At 42.2% G+C, this 20,131-nt stretch overlaps 1 protein-coding gene across 3 annotated transcripts in view; it reads left to right on the plus strand.

Annotated features, from left to right (window-relative positions):
• Positions 1-20,131, plus strand: part of ctnnal1 (catenin (cadherin-associated protein), alpha-like 1) — a 69,313-nt gene that overhangs the window by 16,182 nt on the left and 33,000 nt on the right. For 2 of the 3 annotated variants that reach the window (XM_053612424.1, XM_053612425.1), the window contains exon 2: positions 16,585-16,774. In XM_053612424.1, the coding sequence (XP_053468399.1) occupies positions 16,585-16,774 (190 nt within the window). Of the gene's footprint in view, positions 1-16,584; positions 18,738-20,131 lie in introns of those variants that run through there. The other variant, XM_053612427.1, reaches the window with a different exon arrangement.

The raw sequence follows: 20,131 nt of genomic DNA on the forward strand, positions 1-20,131 counted from the left end.
TTAAATGTCCTCACTTTGTTTCCATGCGTTTTCATTCAGGTAGACCTCCGTTCTGTAGCCATGCGATAAACCGCAAATGCTAACCGATTAGATGCCGAGCTTCACCGATAACGATAACTGAGGAGCTTTACAGCTGGGTTTTCTTCCATTTTCCTCCACGAACAAAGTCTGTCCATTCCAATTGTTTTGGGTCAAATCAGAGTGCTGTTTCCATACTTTCACCTCTTTTAACAAATTCTACTTCATCACCTTTCATTTCCCGATGTTCACCCAAGAGTCCTGCTCTCATCCACAGAAGTGAGAGGTCAAATCGGAGGGCTCTTTTCACCGTTCATCAATCAGGACAGGTGATGGAGCATAACAGCTGAAAAGAGTGGCAAAAGCATAACGCGTCCTCAAGGTCCCTCAGCGTTCTTCTGTAACACTGTTTAACAGAGACAGTCTGTGCTCTTTCGCACACGCTGTAGTGAGTCACCGCTGAACAATCCGGTCCAGCAATATGTTCTCGCTCAGAAATCATCCACAGTATGATTATATATATATATATATATATATATATACTCAAACACATACCTTATACCTTATTCACACAGTCATACTCCTTTCACTCTAATCTCCATAGAAACTGTTCTGTGCAAAATAGAAACTCTTCGAATTAGAAGATGTACTGAATAAGCAGCTAGCAGGACTGAATGTGAAGACAGTTACGCTGTAATGCTTATCCATTAGTAATTAGTCTATTGCTATAGACAAGACGCATCAGTGTCTACATTTATATCAATGTCGTTGTTTTGTTTCACTCTGGCACTCCACTGACTCCAAACAGATGAAACATCTGTTTTGAACTTGAAGCAGAGAATAAACGTGTACTTCTCTGTCCAGTTGTCTTGTTACGTCAACGTTTTGATCATTTTTTTCTTTTGTTTAACAAGCCGTGTCGTTACTTCACTAATTAGGCAATTCGTTTCAATTTACCCTGAAGTCAGAGTGAGGTTTGTGCCAGTCCCATGTCTTTTGAAAAGTTCGCATTTTTAGTTTGGAAGACTACCAAATCCATACAGAGTGTGTTTAAGAGATATCAAGTACTTGAGTGAACGAATACGTTTATTAAAGTGGAACAAGAGGCTTTGAGTGAATGAGTACAGCAGTGTCGTGTAACTAATTCTTCATTCATGTAGCTTAATGACAGCTCGTCACATTACATTCAAAAGCTCCTGAAGGCTTCGTTAACTGTTTTTTAAAAATTTTTTATTATTATTATTACTTTTAAATTAGGAGATTGTGATTTATTTTAAACTAATCAATGTTCTCGGCATACATTTATTTATTATGTTTACGTTCTGCTCCGTAGTTTAGTGCAGAAGTTTTGTGCATACCTGTAGGACAAAACGAAGAAGACATTTTAATTCATGGTAAACGTTTCTCATTGTCTCATGGACGTCCCTTCTTTATTTCTTCATTAGGGTATGATGAGAGATTGATAATGAAACCTAAAAAACAAAATAACCCAGGACGTCAGTCCAGAATTTGGTATAAATATTCCCTAGTAGCCCTTGCCTTCATGACTGCCTTCAACATTTTTCATATCTTCCGAACAACTTTTGGTTTCTCTCAGAATTAAAATTCACCTTCATTATTTATATAATATAAAAACAATATACACTGCTGCCAGAAAAAAATACACTTCTGCCAGATTTCTTGGCCATTCTTTTCTTTTTTCTTTAACCTACAGTATTTGTTTTTTATCCTGGGGGGGAAAAAAAACCCTGTTTGAAATGTTGCCTTGTTACAGGGTATAGTCAGTTCTTCTTCTTTCAGCTTATTTTAACAGTATTGTTGACCTGTGGTGTAGATTTGATTCAGCACTGGTCCTAGATGACCAACTCATGAAGTATGAAGTCTGAAGTCATGACCTGGCTGTGTTTAAATGGAGTATAACTGTTATAAGATGCATATAGATGGTCAACTCTAGCTGTATAGTCGTCCAGATTTCAGTTTGTCAAAACTATGATATTTGGGCCTGGCAGTCCGTGAGGTTTAGAGGAGGAAAAAAATGGCACTATTGGGACAGAAGGCTCTCTAGTATTGAAAGCCCTAAATTCGCAAGGTTGAGACTACTACACTGAGGGAGGCCTTGTACTAACAGGAAGATGTGTTTGTAGCCTTCATGTTAACCAATGGGTGGTCAAGATGTGCCATGGAAGAATGACAGGCTAGATAATTGGCTACAGATGATTGGAACCAAGCAGTGCAAAACCTGAAGGTTATGGAGTTTGAATTCTTGTCATTCATCATACTTGCGCAAGTTGGTGAGAAGAAACTTGAAACTTTATGGTGCTTCATGTCCTGTCAGCTGTAATGTCATCTCTCGTACTGTATGACATGCACTTCTTTTAACAAACGTCTGTAGTTATGCGAGTTTAGAAAATAGCTTTATTGTTCCAGGCGGTTTACCGGCTTTCCAGTGTCACATTGCCAACTTTCCTGTCTGTCCTTGGTCATCAGTAATCAAGCTTGGTGAGGATCTGAACTCTTTGAAAGGAGGTATTGTACTCCATTGAACGTACTCGATGAAAAGAAAGTGTGTAGGAGTTGAGGCACGGAACGAGTATGCAACCTTCAAGAAGTCAGTACTGCGGAGGACACACACAGCTTAGTTAAACCTTAAAGGGGAACTGCAACAAAACTTGGCAGCGCCTGTGTGAATGCTCTCCAGTTTCTTTATGCGTCCCATACTCACTGGTAGAGTACAGAGTGGTAACTGGTGTAGAAGCCTTAAGTGGATAAAAACCGGGTGCCGGACACCTTGATATCTCTCTGCTCCCTGGTACTCGCTTATTCCGTACACAAAACTCGCTAATCATTTGGGCACGGTTAGCCTGGTATTCACAGAGATCTCTTTTCCTTTCCTCCATGCAGTCATACATGTTAATGATGAGGTCAGTCTGCGATAAATCACCGTGGATTAGGGCACTGCTTCTATGCTGGTAAAACTCACTGATGTGATATACCGCACTAGTTTGACTCGACCGCTATAAAGGATTTCTGCAAAGGTTTGATAAGATCGAGCTTTTCCCTGTCGTATCCTGTTACTCCCTTGCATTTCATGTTACTTTTAGAATGCAGTGGCTCAATGTTCTTTAGGATTTCAACTAGAGATGCACCGATACGAAATTTCTCAGCCGATACCGATAACCGATTATTCAGAGTGATCTCGGTCGATACCGATACCGGTAGTTCTGCCTTTTATGCCTTCTTTTAAATTAATAATGATTCATTTAAAAGAATTTCTTAAAGAAATGCAAATGAAAATAAAAACTTTAAGTTGCTCAAAACTTTTGTGTGAAAGTTGAAAATCTGCAAAATGCTAGCGTTTTTTTGTTCTTTGCACTGTAGGCAGTGCTACCATGTTGTAATGACATCACAGCATAACACTTATGGGCTCATCAGAAATTCTGGCTTTCCAAGTGGGAATTGTGAGTTTGGAGAGCCATTTAAACAGATGTTTTGCACTTTAAGCTGAAATACTTCTGAGCTCCAACTTGGTCATAAATTGAATGATCGGCTGAGCATTTCTATTTGTGAATGATTTGACTAAAGGGTCCCCCCTTTATTTGGTATTTGAAAGGTTTTTTGTAAGATTTTTGATCAAAATGTAAAGTTTTTTTGTTTTGTTTTGTTACAAAAACAAAAGTGAAAAAAAAGCGCCATTTTCTGTTGATGTTGCATGAAGGCTCTAATGCTGAATGTACACTACACCAGTATGTTAGTGTGTTAATTTTGGGGATTACCGGCTATATCTCCACTTCTCTTTGCAGAACAGACCGTCTTCGCTGCCTGCATCTCCCCAACCAATCCTTTCTCCACATTTACTATTTACTCTCGTTTTCTTTTCTTGTTTCCTCAGACAAGCACATATTGACCTGATGGACAGGTCTTGCATTTTTTTTTTTCATGGGAAAGCATGGTTTTAGGGATCAGGCACTTTTTGGGATATTGGGCTCTCTCCAGGTGAAATTTCATGTTTGTATCTGTGAACACTTGTATAGTTTGCGTACCACAGCATAATGTGTATGTATGTATGTATGTATGTATGGAGAACCCAGACTTCCCAATGTCACGAATTCAGCATTTCTGTGCAAGCCTGTCGACGACAGTCAGATTCTGACAGAGCAGCACTTTGTTTCTTGGGCAGAAGTTTGGAAATGCACAGCTACACCTAAACGTTAATCACATTTGGGGCCTCAGCCTGACGTCATGCTTAGTGACATATAAAGTGTCAGGAATGCATCCAAAAGCTGAGCCCATCCATGTCGAGCCTAAAGACCTAAACATAATGAAAGCACTGTGTGTTGAAGTATGATGGTCATGCAGTAATTTTCAAGGTAGAAAACACATAGCTTTAGCCTTAGCTAACTCTGGGCTCCTCCTCTTTATTCACATCCATTCAGCAAGTGTTAAACTGGTGGGATTATATTTTATACCAGTGAATTTTTAGGCATATACATATATTCTGGATTGCAATATCATGGCCATGCATTGGTGAGACTCCTGGAATCCTTCAGCCAGGCCATGTGATCTCATCACAGGCCCCATGGTTTGATTTAACAAAGTTGTGCATGTGTAGGAGGAGCAGGAGGAGCAGGATAGCTCCTGACCTCGACCTGCGTGAACGATCCTTGTGGAATCTCTGAGGGCTCATTAACAATTAGCGAAGAGAAAGCTGTGTTGACTGAGAAGGGAAAACACACGTGGCTAGGTTGTGATTAGGAACAAAAGAGCCCTGTGTTTTAATGAGACCTCACATGGGAGCACTTTCAGAGCTTTAAAGCCCCCCCCCCAACCCCCCCCCCCCATTTTCTCCACCAAAAAAAAAAAAAAAAGCTCTAGATAGAAAAATTCAAGGATTTCCCAGCATACATGTCAAGGGGAACATTTCCTGGTATTGCATGGAACTAGAGTTTGTACTCTCAGGTCTTCTGTTAAAAGTAAATTCAGGGTATAAAGGAGTGCTCAAACAATGTGCCTCGTTTTATCAAGCTGGATTCAAATAACTTTATTGTAAATGGAGACAGTTTTAAACCAGGGATGACTAACATTAAACCAAATGTGAAACAATCATGGGGAAGATCAACAGGTGCTTCATGTAAATATGGTGTTCATGATTGTAGTGACGCTGTGGAGGGGTTTATCTTGTTGCTATGATGCTAGGTGATGTGTGCACTAGCTGAGGCTGAAACAACTGAGCAATGTTCCACCAGTCACAAGGACTGACAGGAAAGGAGATTAGACTGGGCATCTGTCCAGCACCTTATCTAATCTTTGTGATGTACAATGTGGGCTACAACAGTTAGGATTGTTGTTTTAACTACTGCTGTGGGCCAAGGGAATGGACCTGTTTTAACATTTTAGTGTAGACTGTATAAAAACCTTGTGTGTTTTTTTTATTTTTCCTTTTGAATTAGTAATCTTATTTGTGCCTTTTTATTTATTAGGATACGTCTTCACTGATTCGCAAACATAATGAGTTTTCATAACCTTTATCCTTTTCACTATTTCAGTCCGTTGTGAAACAAAAGTAGAGATATTGGTTCTACCGCTTGCAAAAAAAACAATCCCCTTAGAGAAGTTCTTTATTGCCTTGATTGTTCAGACGGCGTTCAGACTTCTTAAACGTAGGAATTCCAACATGCCTGGCTCTCCGTTATAATAAAACGACTGACTATGCTTTTTAAAACATTTCCCAGAATTACCTTTCCAAAAGCTCATTAGCGTAAGGGGTTTGGATTGTGCATCTAATTGCTCATTTAAAAAATTCTGTCAGCTTTTAGTGTGTGTGCCCATTTCCACCTCCATGCTTATGAATAGATACGATGTACCCTGATCATCATCCCCCCCCCCTCCCACAAATGTAAACTCAAACAGCCTGAACATGTACAATATGTGACCTCAGTATGGAAGATAAATGCAGGGAATGCATTGCTTACTGGCCACATTACAAAGTGCCAGAGGGTGAAGAGAGATATTACTTTACTGCCCATCGACCATGGCATGCCAGGGGCTCTTGTACAGCTTGTGTCCTGCCTGACCTGGCACGCCGTGCCTGTTCCACCGTCTGATCTTAATTATCTGCCTTTCTTCAGGCTGGACGCAGACTAGCACACTTAACATCATCTAATCTGGGCTGTGGAGACAATATGGTCCCGCTATTAAAATGTGTACTCAGCATGAACTCGCTTCGCTTCCCAGCCCGCCTGCCCTCCCCCTTGAACGATCTTATTTTTGCATCAGATTGCTGAGGATGAGGCGTAAGGGTAATGAGGTTTCTTCCTTAAAGACATTAAAAGCCAGGGAGCATGGCTCATTGAAAAGTGCAAGGCACAATGTCACCTCTTGCTGGGATTGTGCTGCATGTTGCTAAATGTCCATCTGTGTGGGTGATGAGTATAATGAGAGAGCATTATGGCGTCTGCTTGCTTTATGAGCTTCTCCCCCTCCATTCTCTAACCTAGCATGTCATTGAAAGAGAATGCATGGCATTGGCAGGCACCGACTGCCTCTGGAACAAAGTGATCAGATGTGACATGGTTCCCTACAAAGGGAGATGAAATTGGGACCTTTTCATTTCGGGCTCTGACCGCACACGATGCCGAATGTCTCTTGTAGTTTATATACACGAGATTTTATTAAATCATTTGACACTATCATATACATGTATGTCTGCCTTAGGAGGAGGAAGATGATTCTGTATTCATCAGCATAAAAAATGTAAACACGTACTACCATATCTGAAAATTAGGAAGACACCAATCCCATTTTTGATACAATACCGATCTCACAGCTCTGAATATGAGCCAATATCCTATACTTATCCAGTACCAACATCTTGGTACCGTAGCAACTTGCTGCGATATTCTGTTGCGGGAAAAAGACACGTAGAACAAAGTGTGTCATATGTTCAGTGCAGTAATCTGCCAGTTGCGCATCGGTCACGTATGTCGAAGAGGGTTGATAGCACTTTCCTTTGAGTGTGTTACACCGTCCTGTGATGCAGCACGTGTAACAGTCTGAAAAGGTGCGTTTGTCTTCACCGTCCCCGGTTGGTAGTTGTCATGTGATAGGAGAGGGTTAGCTGGTGGAAGGGAATTGAATCAAAAAATCCTAAAGTAAGAAAATCCCATTTTGATATATTCACAGCAGGCGTGGATAAATTATCGAGCCCACTGGGCAAGTGGACGCTCCATTGTGCTGCCCAGTCCCCGTAACCTCACTGACTCTCCTTCAAAATGGTAGCTAACATAATGTAATAACATATGGCCAGGTAGTTACATGCATCAATACACATCGAGAACTGCACTGTAGTACATATGTAGTGTATATATGGCCAAAAGTTTGTGGACACCTGGCGATCACACCCATATACTGTATGTGGTTCTTCCCTAAACTGTTGCCACAGACTTGGAAGCACACATTTGTATAGAATGTCTTTGTATGCTGTAGAATGAAAGTGGAACTAAGAGGCCCAAACATGCTTCAGCATGACAATGCCCCTGTGCACAAAGCAAGCTCAGTGAAGACCGGGTTTGCCGAGGTTGGTTTGGAAGAACTTGAGTTAACCTGCTCAGAGTCCCGTCCTATGAGATTTTGGTGTTCTTTCTTTCATGCTTAAAGCCCCATGCACTACAGAGTTAGTATCCTGTATATTTCTTCATCCTTCCCGTAATGCGGTAAATCTATTCAGTGTGTCTTTGTGCATCACTAAATGCAGTGAGTTGTATTTTACGAGGATGATGACGCATGAAGATGAGCAAATAACGAGTAAAAATGGGCAATCTTTGAACAGCAATCAGACATGGACATGATTGATTGATTCGGAATGCCTTCTTAGGATATTACAAATATGAACGTGATGTGCTCCTTTTATCTTTCATAGACTTTTTCTCAAGTACCTTTTAAATATCCCTTCTCTAGCAGAATGATTTGTATCTGAACCCCTTGAGCTTGATTAAATCCTATACCATCAGTCCTGCAAACATGCACACAAACTCATTTTTTTTTTTTAGCCGAATGATAGAAGACTGATATGGATGCAGCCAGCAGCTCTATTGTTCCACTTCCTTTCAAACCCAACCCGTCAGGAACCCTGGGAGATGCTGCCAAGTGCTTCTGCTTTTATTCTTCTGATTTGGAGACAGATTATCTTCCATTTCTAAAGCACGGGCTTCTTTTATCTCTCTAGTAGATGTTCGGTTTGGTGACGCATGCAGAGCTGGTGTGGATCGCACTTGTGTTTGTAATGAGGTGGTTTATAAGAATCTCTCTGCTACTGTGTGTGTGTGTGTGTGTGTGTGTGTGTGTGTGGCACTGGCATTGAAAGAGTTTAAAAATGTGGTTAGAATATTGTGAAATTACAGTCATTGTGTTTATTTTGAAGAAAAATCCTTGGAAATATTCAAAGTGAAGTGAACAGAAGCTGCTTTTCTTTCATGTGGAAATTTCTAGAGGACGCTGATAAAGCAGGACCACAGGATGAGCATGTTCATACCTTACAGGATAAAACCCACACTTCAGGATAAATTGCTTCCTTCAAACCAGTTGCTTTTGTTTTGCAACACCGCAGTTTCAAATTTTATAAGATGTACATTTTTTTTTTTTAAGCGTTATGATATGACACTTAGATGGATTATATTTTCAGAGAGGATGTTGGGTTCAAGAAAAACTTTATCTAACTTATCAATTAGCAAACAGACACACACACACACACACACACACACACAGTGCTCTTCTTACCACAGCTGGAATAGTTTTCTGCTACACCACACAATTCGATCCATCTGACTGCTCCGCTTCACCATTAGCAGATGATTACTTAACATATCTGATGTCCTTTAATAACCCAAACAAGCTTTATGTTCTAGAAACCTCTTAGTATGAATCTAGATATATGGACATTTTAACAATTACAGTCATGTTTTACTGCCTAAGTATAAAAATAAATTACCATTGTGAATTACATTTAGACCCATAAACCAAAAATGATCTCGTGACCCTGCCTCATTAACTACAGGCCTCACGGTTTCAGCGAAAGACTTCTTTCACTGGCTTAGTAAGGAATAAAAGACAACAGGTGTGCTTGTATAGGATCGTAATCGATGAGTGGTTCCTTAATTTCTGCCGTTATAGAGCGTTTATAGACTGCCATTGGAGCCACCATTATAGAGGGTTTATAGATGGCTGCTGCTGCTGCCGTTATAGAGCGTTTATAGACTGCCATTGGAGCCACCATTATAGAGCGTTTATAGACTGCCATTGGAGCCACCATTATAGAGGGTTTATAGATGGCTGCCGCTGCTGCCGTTATAGGGCGTTTATAGACTGCCATTGGAGCCACCATTATAGAGCATTTATAGACTGCCGTTGGAGCCGCCATTATAGAGCGTTTATAGATGGCCGCCGCTGCTGCCGTTATAGAGCGTTTATAGACTGCCATTGGAGCCACCATTATAGAGCATTTATAGACTGCCGTCGGAGCCGCCATTATAGAGCGTTTATAGATGGCCGCCGCTGCTGCCGTTGTAGAGCGTTTATAGACTGCCGTCGGAGCCGCCATTATAGAGCGTTTATAGATGGCCGGCGCTGCTGCCATTATAGAGCGTTTATAGACTGCCGTCGGAGCCGCCATTATAGAGCGTTTATAGATGGCCGCCGCTGCTGCCGTTATAGAGCGTTTATAGACTGCCGTCGGAGCCGCCATTATAGAGCATTTATAGATGGCCGCCACTGCTGCCGTTGTAGAGCGTTTATAGACTGCCGTCGGAGCCGCCATTATAGAGCGTTTATAGATGGCCGCCGCTGCTGCCGTTATAGAGCGTTTATAGACTGCCATTGGAGCCACCATTATAGAGCATTTATAGACTGCCGTTGGAGCCGCCATTATAGAGCGTTTATAGATGGCCGCCGCTGCTGCTGTTGTAGAGCGTTTATAGACTGCCGTCGGAGCCGCCATTATAGAGCGTTTATAGATGGCCGGCGCTGCTGCCATTATAGAGCGTTTATAGACTGCCGTCGGAGCCGCCATTATAGAGCGTTTATAGATGGCCGCCGCTGCTGCCGTTATAGAGCGTTTATAGACTGCCGTCGGAGCCGCCATTATAGAGCATTTATAGATGGCCGCCACTGCTGCCGTTGTAGAGCGTTTATAGACTGCCGTCGGAGCCGCCATTATAGAGCGTTTATAGATGGCCGCCGCTGCTGCCGTTATAGAGCGTTTATAGACTGCCGTCGGAGCCGCCATTATAGAGCGTTTATAGATGGCCGCCGCTGCTGCCGTTATAGAGCGTTTATAGACTGCCGTCGGAGCCGCCATTATAGAGCGTTTATAGATGGCCGCCGCTGCTGCCGTTATAGAGCGTTTATAGACTGCCGTCGGAGCCGCCATTATAGAGCGTTTATAGATGGCTGCCGCTGCTGCCGTTATAGAGCGTTTATAGACTGCCGTCGGAGCCGCCATTATAGAGGGTTTATAGATGGCCGCCGCTGCTGCCGTTATAGAGCGTTTATAGACTGCCGTCGGAGCCGCCATTATAGAGCGTTTATAGACTGCCGTCGGAGCCGCCATTATAGAGGGTTTATAGATGGCCGCCGCTGCTGCCGTTATAGAGCGTTTATAGACTGCCGTCGGAGCCGCCATTATAGAGGGTTTATAGATGGCCGCCGCTGCTGCCGTTATAGAGCGTTTATAGACTGCCGTCGGAGCCGCCATTATAGAGCGTTTATAGATGGCTGCCGCTGCTGCCGTTATAGAGCGTTTATAGACTGCCGTCGGAGCCGCCATTATAGAGGGTTTATAGATGGCCGCCGCTGCTGCCGTTATAGAGCGTTTATAGACTGCCGTCGGAGCCGCCATTATAGAGCGTTTATAGACTGCCGTCGGAGCCGCCATTATAGAGGGTTTATAGATGGCCGCCGCTGCTGCCGTTATAGAGCGTTTATAGACTGCCGTCGGAGCCGCCATTATAGAGGGTTTATAGATGGCCGCCGCTGCTGCCGTTATAGAGCGTTTATAGACTGCCGTCGGAGCCGCCATTATAGAGCGTTTATAGACTGCCGTCGGAGCCGCCATTATAGAGGGTTTATAGATGGCCGCCGCTGCTGCCGTTATAGAGCGTTTATAGACTGCCGTCGGAGCCGCCATTATAGAGCGTTTATAGATGGCCGCCGCTGCTGCCGTTATAGAGCGTTTATAGACTGCCGTCGGAGCCGCCATTATAGAGCATTTATAGACTGCTGTCGGAGCCGCCATTATAGAGCGTTTATAGATGGCCACCACTGCTGCCGTTATAGACCGTTTATAGACTGCTGTCGGAGCCGCCATTATAGAGCGTTTATAGATGGATGCTGCCGTTAAGAGCATTTTTAGACGGCTGCCGCTGCCGTCGGAGCCGTGGTTATAGAGCATTTATAGACGGCTGACACTGCTGCCGTTATAGAGCGTTTATAGACGGCCACCGCTGCCGTCGGAGCCGCCGTTATAGAGCGTTTATGGACTGCCGTTTATAGACTGTTGTATGTTAGAGCAGAATATATGTATGTATGTATATATTACAATATTATATAGTAATACATGTAGCAATATTTTATTCAGTTTATTCCTTCAGCATCAGTCAGATGTTTACTCGGTTATCGGCAGGTTCTAACCAGCTTAGTTATCAGCATCTGTAAAATCCACTATCGGCCGACCTCCAGTTGGTTATTCTACTTGTTTTTTGGTTTTTGCTTTTAAACACGGATGATAAGGTTTGAGTGCAGTTTGCCTTAGTTGTTGCGCTACCCCAAATTCACACTGGACGTGTTGCATAAGCATCATGGCTGAATTGTAGGATCTGTGAGTAGTGACTCTCCATTTAATCCGCACCACACACACGCGTTCCGACACAACAGCGCACTTCATTTTCATCAGGATATACTAATGTCTTATATATGAGTGTTACTGAAACATGGGGGACGGGGACAGCTGAAGTTGTGTCATTATGACATGGCTGATGTGGCAACATAGTTTGAATCCCAACAATACCTCAGCCATCTACGGCTAGGTGTCAAGAGAGCTGTGCTGCCTCTGTGACGTACTCTCTCTCCCCTGTCAATCACGATGACACTGTCCAATCATGGCCGTCTCCGAGCTCATCTCTGTGGAAGCGGGTAGATTGAAGGGTATTTTATTAGATTAAAACTTGTTCAAATGGAAGCGTGACTGCGGTCTGGTATGAGCATGCTTTGTATTGAAAAATTCCTGATACATCCACAGGGACTTGTGTACATCGCAAATATGGATGAATTCCAATCTAGACAATGAGCATTTAAAATGCTTCAAATAAAATGGATGGTTTATTTGTATGTAACTGGCCACGGTGACATCCCCTCATATCCATCCTCAAATCAAACGCTCTGATTGAGTTTTGTGTAAAATAGATGACAAATGAACACACTTGGCCATTTCTGTAGTGTACATTAGCCAGAACCGTTCACAAATATGTGTTTGGAGTCGGAGAAAACCTTGTCCGAGCCCTGATTTTTGATGAACCTGTAGATGTGTGGTTTTAAATGGCACAATGCCGGTGAGAGTGATGTTTGTCTCCAGCACTCCGTCACAGCACTGAATCAATATCCGTTTCACGACCCTCCTGTTTACACAGCCTTGCTAGCCATGTGCTACTCCATCCACAGGAAGTCATGGGTGTTATGCGCCCCCACCCCACACACACGCGCACACATACTCTCGCTCGCTCGCACACTCTCTCTCTCTCTCTCTCTGTCTCTCTCACACACACACACTCATTCACTCACACACTCCCTCACTCACTCACTCTCTCTCACACTCTCTCACACACACACACACACATTCACTCACTCTCTCTCTCTCTCTCTCTCTCACACACACACACACACACACACACACAGACACACAATGTTTTCACACAAGCACCTCACATCCACCCACTTTCAGTTTCTCATGTAAACACACATGCCCTCTTAAACAGGATGTGCACAGGGCCGCTAATTGAGGTGATGAACCTTGTCATTTTGTTCTAGAGCTTTACAGCCAGAACAGCACTAATAACACTAATAATGCACCCCCCCCCCCCCCCCAAGTAAACTTGTGGGAGGGGATTCTGTAATTAAAGGTGTTGGTGCTATACAATAGGAATACAGCTAACAGGAGCAACAAGGCTATGGCTAGTGTACAAGCTAATACGCAAATCATTCAGGGATTGTCTTTTGAGAATGAAACTTTAAGGTACAAAATTCGTGTTAATAATCCGAAATACGTTTGTGACTTGATATTTTTTGTGCTTGCCTGACCAGTTCTTGAACGGAAACCTCCCTTTAAAATGATATGGAATCCACGCATTTGACAAACGTGCTCGATACATTTTCCTTTGAGGTTTAGTGTAACAGAATTCCTTTAAATGCTTACCAGACTAGCTAAATCACTCAGCAGGACTTGGTGATAAAATAACAACTGTGCAGTGCAGTCAGCGGGGAAAAAAAACAAAACCGTCACTGGGTTTGAATTTTGGGAAACGGCTAAAAAAAAACAAAACAAAAAAAACCTGTTCAAGTTTTTCTACATATAATATACTTTGACGCCTCTACTTTTATGCAGCTATAAATAAAAACACCTCGACCACGTTATCACTACACGTCTGTACAGTTATGCAATCAGCCAATCATGTGGCAGCAGCACTGTGCAGAAAATCATGCGGTTACAGGTCAAGAGTTCCAGTTAATGTTCAAATGAAGCATCAGAATGGAGGAAATATGATATCAGTGACTTTGAGCGTGGCGTGGTTGTTAGTGTCACATGGGCTTGAGCGTTTCAGGAACTGCTGACATCCTGGGATTTTTTTTTCCCCCCTCCACAACAGTCTGTTGAGTTTAAAGAGACAGGTGCGAAAAACAAAAAAACATCCAGTAAGCAGTACTTCTGTGGGTTGAATGAGAGAGGTCAGACTGGTTCGGCGTACATGCTGACCAAAACTGTACGGTTGAAGATAGGAAAAAATGTTGTCTGGACTCCGAGACTTCACATAGGCTCAGATTCCTGTTCTTGGCTGACAGAAGTGGAACCTGATGTGGTGATCTGCCTCGAGGTTCTCTGTGTTGGTTTTTTTTGGGTAGGGGTGGTGGAGTTGGGGGTATAATAGCCTTCCTGTCAGCGCGAACTTGTCTGAAGAATCCTCATTTTTTCTTCCTAGCCAAGCGTGATTTCTTCACCTGATAAATTTCAGGGGTTTGATCAAATTAGTTGCGTAGTTATGCACATAAGCCTAATCAGTTACGTTTTGTAATCCGTTACCACCTGTCAAAATGTCTGATCTGGTCACGTGTCGCAATCCGAAAGAAATCTTTATATATAGTTTTCTCTTTTGGGAGTTACCTGAATTTCAAATGCTAGAGCTTTAATTGTGATTTGGGATGTATGCAAATGAGCGGCGTATTCCAGTGTCGCCCGTCGAGGGATTTTCTTCAGCACTCCTATAGGATAATCAAGCTGACAGAAATTAACAGTTAGTCGTAATGCAGAGGGATCAGATCTCACTGAATCGAATGAAATGGAATCCCGAGAGCGTGGAGTTCCCATCCTGGGTACAAGACACTGCTGAATGGGAGAAATTAAACCCAGCTTGGTTGACAGTCTAAACCTGGCTTTGTTTTCGCTCCATAAAGCAGAGCGTGTTGTTTATATTCTTCAATGATTAACAGTCCTCTTGTTTGCAGTACAAACCAATAAGCGCATACGCCATTCACCGATAATGTAGTCGACAAATAACGGTGATGCTGATAAGTAACAAAAGCTGTTGTGATTGATTGCTAATAATCACTCCTCCCGGGTGCTCCATTATAGTGTTGTCCTGCAGTTTTGCCTCCATTACAGGTGTCCTTTCGCTCCGAGCTCCGCGCCTGCCCTTGGGGGAGCGAGGCCGGGGGGGGGACGTCAGTCTTTTAGGCGGAAATCGAAAATGGATGTGTAATGCATAATTGATAGATTTAATCCCAGCACAGAGGGAAAGACCGTTGATGTGAAAGTATTTGTCAAGCTGTGAGACTGCAGGGTTCCTAACGAATAGAAATAAAGACGGAAGACCTCCTCCTCTTTCTCTCGGACTCTCGTAAATGCCTGGTAAACACACCGGGCCTCATTTATCGAACTGGATACGAATGAATTTCTTCAAAAAGTGTTCCGAGGGGCATTTATACAAGAAACACAGACTCGCTGACGTGAACTTCGGTGGATAGGCTTCACATGTTGTTATAACTGTCATGAGGTATTGCAGTTTTGTATGCAGAGAACACTGGCAAGTTTAACTAGTCTGTTTATTTCACACACGATCGCACGCACATACAGTATTTAAAGGACTTTTTGTGAAGCACAGTCATTTAAAATGCAATCCAAAAGAAGTCCATGAATGAAGACAAATAAGGCCAGGTATTCAGTTAGGACAACAGGGACGGTGCTATATAAAAGGAGGAAGTGTTCGTTTGTGTCTATGGTTGCTGAAGTGCTGCAGTAGCTGAGCTGCATTACTGGAAGTTTTAGCTCACGCCACACCTGCGAGTTCGCTCCTGTCCGTACAGGAGCTCGTGCGGTTTTTTGTGATTGTCGCGGTCAAAAATACTTGATTTTGCGGCTGCTTTTTTTTTTTTTTTCTTTTTTCAAAATGTGCAGTGCGATTTGTTTTTTGAGGTTTTTTTTTACTTTTGTGGGTTTTATTTGGGCAGCTGTGGTTCAGGTGGTAGAGCGGGTCGTCCACTAATCGTAGGGTCGGCGGTTCGATTCCAGGCCCACGTGACTCCACATGCCGAAGTGACCTTGGGTAAGACACCGAACCCCGAGTTGCTCCCGATGGCAAGTTAGCGCCTTGCATGGCAGCTTTACTACCACTGGTGTGTGCGTGTGTGTGTGAATGGGTGAATGAGACACGGTGTAAAGCGCCTTGGATAAAAGAGCTATATAAGTGCAGACCATTTACCATTTTTATATACGGAAAACTAGTTGACTTGGTAAAATTGCAGTTTTATGAAACTGTTCTGTGCGATCTTTCTTATTGTGATGTTTGTCGGTAAATGAGATGTCACATGAATGAAGATGTCACATGATGTGTCTTGACCCAAATCTGCGGAAAGTCTGCGGTAACTTTTTTTTTTTTTTTTTTTTTTTTTTTAAATTGCAAGCTCCTCCTAATATTGCAGAGTTTTCTTGATCTTTGCATTCATTTCTGTCATCACAAAATTGGTAACTCCTGGAGGGACCGGTGCTCGTTCAAAGTTTAGTCGACATTTTGGCATTTTCCGCTCTCTCTGAGCGTTGAAGGCACCATGAAATGTAAATCAGCTGTGCCTTGAATGCTCTTGGTAATTTACAGGTGACTTGGCATTCATCAATATATACACATACAGAGAAAATCATGTTTTATCGAATCATTTATAAATTGGATTAGAATTTTATCAATTTGGTTTGGCCTATGAAAACATTTAACATCTACTAAAAGATTGATGAAATGATGACTTTATTCCCCATTCCAGATAACCACCCTGATTAATCACAAGGACAAGCTAAAGAAGACCGAGAAGACCTCGAGGGCCATCCAGAGGGTCGGCCAGGCGGTCAGCGCCGCCGTGAGCCGCTTTGTGGCTGTCGGAGAGGCCATAGCACTGGAGAACGAGGAATTAAAGGAAGAAATGGGTCACGCCTGCTTTGAGGCCAGGCGAGCAGGTTGGACCATAGTGAACCACACTACGCATTTCACAACTTCACAAACCCTTTAATTTATGCACTTTGTGTAAAGTGGAGCAATGTGCAGCTCAGCTCCCCGAGACACACAGGAAGAGGCCGTTAAGAGAAGTGGTTTGAATATTCATTGGTTTTCATGCCCTTGTTTGTATGTAATTGCGTCTGCCTGAGAAAGAGAGATCTTTTTTTTTTGTTTTTTTCTCCTATTGTGCGGGGTGAGCTCTCTAACCTTCTCTCTCACCCCGAAGAGCAGCTCTAAAAATATCTCCTCAAATGCTTCACATCTCCGTGTCTCATTCCTGATTCCTCTCAGAATAACACATGCAGCACGGCTTCTTTCCACCGTTGAAAGCGCTTTCTTGATTACTTGGTTTATTAAAAAGTTAGTAAGTGTCTGTGTTTTTTTTTTTTTTTTTTAAGATTTATGGTCAAGTCCAGAATTATTGGCACCCATCGCGCAACAATGAATAACATGCAGCGAGTAGTATTTTGAGCTTAAACGTACTGAATATACTGTAGCAGTGGTTCTGAAAGCCAGGGGGTCAAATCACACCATGCTATTATCACAGTTATTATATTTAGTATATTTAGTTCTTATAGTAATTATCCTGTTTGACTGGTCCCTTGAATTGAACGGGTTTTATTCAGACCTCAACAAGTCAAAATTAGTTAGTCTATAAATAATGCCAGCTCGGAGCATATGTGTTCTGTGGGTGGAAAATACAGCAAGATAAAACTCTATATGGCTTTAATGTTCGTGAAATGAATCCGTATCGAGTGGGTCAGTGAGATTTATTTAACTCTTAAAGCGGTCCTTGGTTACCAAAAGTTTGGGAAACACTAGTACAGGTGCATCTGAAAAAAATTTAGAATATCATGGAAAAGTCCCTTTTTTTCCCCCGTAATTTAATTCAAAACGTGGAACTTTTCATATATTCTAGATTCAATACACATAAAGTGAAATATTTCAAGGCTTTTTTTTCTTTTTCTTTTTTTTTTTCTTTTTTTTTTTTTAAATCTCGATGATTACAGCTTACAGCTCATGGAAATCCAAAATCCCGTGTCTCAAAATATTCGAATAAAGAATTTATAATACTGAAATTTCGACCTGAGAGAGCTCTGATCAGCCAATTAACTCAAAATACATGCGAAGGTTTCCTGAGCCTTTAATCATTTTTATTAATTAAAGATGTTCAAGGTAAATAAGTAAAAAAAAAAAAAAATGGGTTATGTTTATTTAATGCATTTTTGTTCATTCTTATGTAGAGTGCCAGAATTTCTGGAGTTGACTATACAGAGCTCCACCCAAAGGTTTTTATTTATTTATTTATTTATTAATTATTATTATTATTATTATTTTGCAAATAGGTTACCAAAGAAAGGAGAAAATTAGTTAGCCCTTTAAAAAGTAAACCAGCACCTAGAAGTTGTACATTTGGTAAGACAAATTGTAAGTTTGGAAAGGATTTTTTTTCCCCCCTCAAACAACATAAGAAGACACACTCCAGTTATTTCATGTTCCTCTGTTAGACTGCGTTCAGCCGATGGTAATCCACAGAATGATGCTGGTCTACAGTAAATAAACAGAGTGATCAGCTGCTCCCAGTAACTCCCAGTGAGCGAGACCTGCACAGCGCTGGGATTAGTGTGGACTTGGGGGTTAGCAGCTCATTCCCCACAGCGCTGAGACATGCAGTCATGCGTCTAATCCTGCCGCTCATTCTCCTGGCTACTCACACGGAATGAGCAGAAGTGTCACACTAAATCCAGTGGAGCACATGGGAAATCTCTGAAGTTCCTCTCTGGGGAAAAAAAATCAGAAATTAGAGGTGTAGAACAGGATAAAAGCTCAGTGGTGAGGCTGTGCATTAAAAAAGGAAAGTAGAGCGGGAAGAACGGGGAGACTTGGACTGGATAAAATCGATGGTGGTTGCGCATCTAGAAGGTCAGAAACAGTGCTTTGCATATGTATTCACACCCTGCTCATTTTGTACTGTTGCAATGTGCCGTATTTTTCCATGTTTGAGCTTTGTGAGATGTTTAAACTCAAGGATTTTGTGGTATTTTTTTTTAAAATTTATTTTAAAACCCTGATTTATAATTATCCCGGACTTATTTTGATAACTCATAACGCTATACTCCAGGGCAAAAAAAAAATGGGTCCAAGTCCAAAAAGGCAAAATATTATGATTTTAATGGTCTTAACAACAAATCATTGGTCAGGAAATTAAAACAAATAGAATTAAACAAATCGATAAAATAACGTAGTATGGGACAACCTTTCCCTTTGATTTCTTCTCTTCGATACAGACAGCTTTTTTTTTTTTTGTACTTTATTTAATTTAATTTTATTTTTATTTGCTTTTATTATCCCCAACAGTTCACTGCAGCAAAAGTAAACGAGCAAATGGTGGCACAAGAGGTCTCAGGAGTGCATTTAATTAATCCCTGTTCATTTTCGAATGAATGATTTGTCGTTAAGACCGTTAAAAGCTTCATCTTTTGCCATTTTGGGCGTGGCCCATTATTTCAGGTCATGTTCCCTAACAAGTCCTACAGTGTATTTATATTGAGATTAACACGACAAAATGTGGAAAAAGTTCAAGGGGGCGAATACTTATGCACTGTATTAAAAAAAAATGAAAACTATTCTATACACTCGTAAGTGAAACCTGAAGGAACATTGGATGTTATTTTGGAAATCTGCTTTGCTCGACTGTTATATTTTTAGTCCTAAAGGGACACTGTGTTAGAAGAAGTGGACTTTGTTCTATTTTTTTTTCTGTCGCAAAAGTCCATGCAGTGGACGTTTCTTGAAAACGTTGATGCTGGTGTTTAACGAATGCGGTCATCCGAGCGCGGTGTAAACAATCGGCTAGTTCGCAGCTCTGGGTGAAAGCGCTCGTTAAATAGTGGACAACTTGTATTAATGTAGTGAGCTGCAGGCGACTTTAAAGAGCATGGGCACTGCGCTCCTGTTCCTTCACCCTCTGGAGCTTCTCTCTGAACACACCGCCTCAGGCTCTGTCCCTTTACAGCAGTGTTACAGGCGCTCCAGCCGTTCACACGAGCACCCGAGGCTCTTCTTTTCTCCTGCAGAGGGTATTCTGTCTTGAGCTTTTACAGAGGCCTTCTCTTCAGAGTTCTGGCAAAAGACAGCGGTAAGAAATCCCACCTGACGCAGGAATGCATCAGTATGGCAGAGAACAACGGAGTGCTCCTAGCACAGGAATTAGACGGATTAATAAGAGTAAGAGAGCGCATGCTGGCAGGCTGATTTGGCCCATATTGCAGAATCGTTTTGCACGGGCGGACTGAATGCTGGATTTCTGGCTGTGA

This window comes from Ictalurus furcatus, chromosome 24 (assembly GCF_023375685.1).
Source record: "Ictalurus furcatus strain D&B chromosome 24, Billie_1.0, whole genome shotgun sequence".
In the NCBI taxonomy this organism is placed as follows: domain Eukaryota; kingdom Metazoa; phylum Chordata; class Actinopteri; order Siluriformes; family Ictaluridae; genus Ictalurus; species Ictalurus furcatus.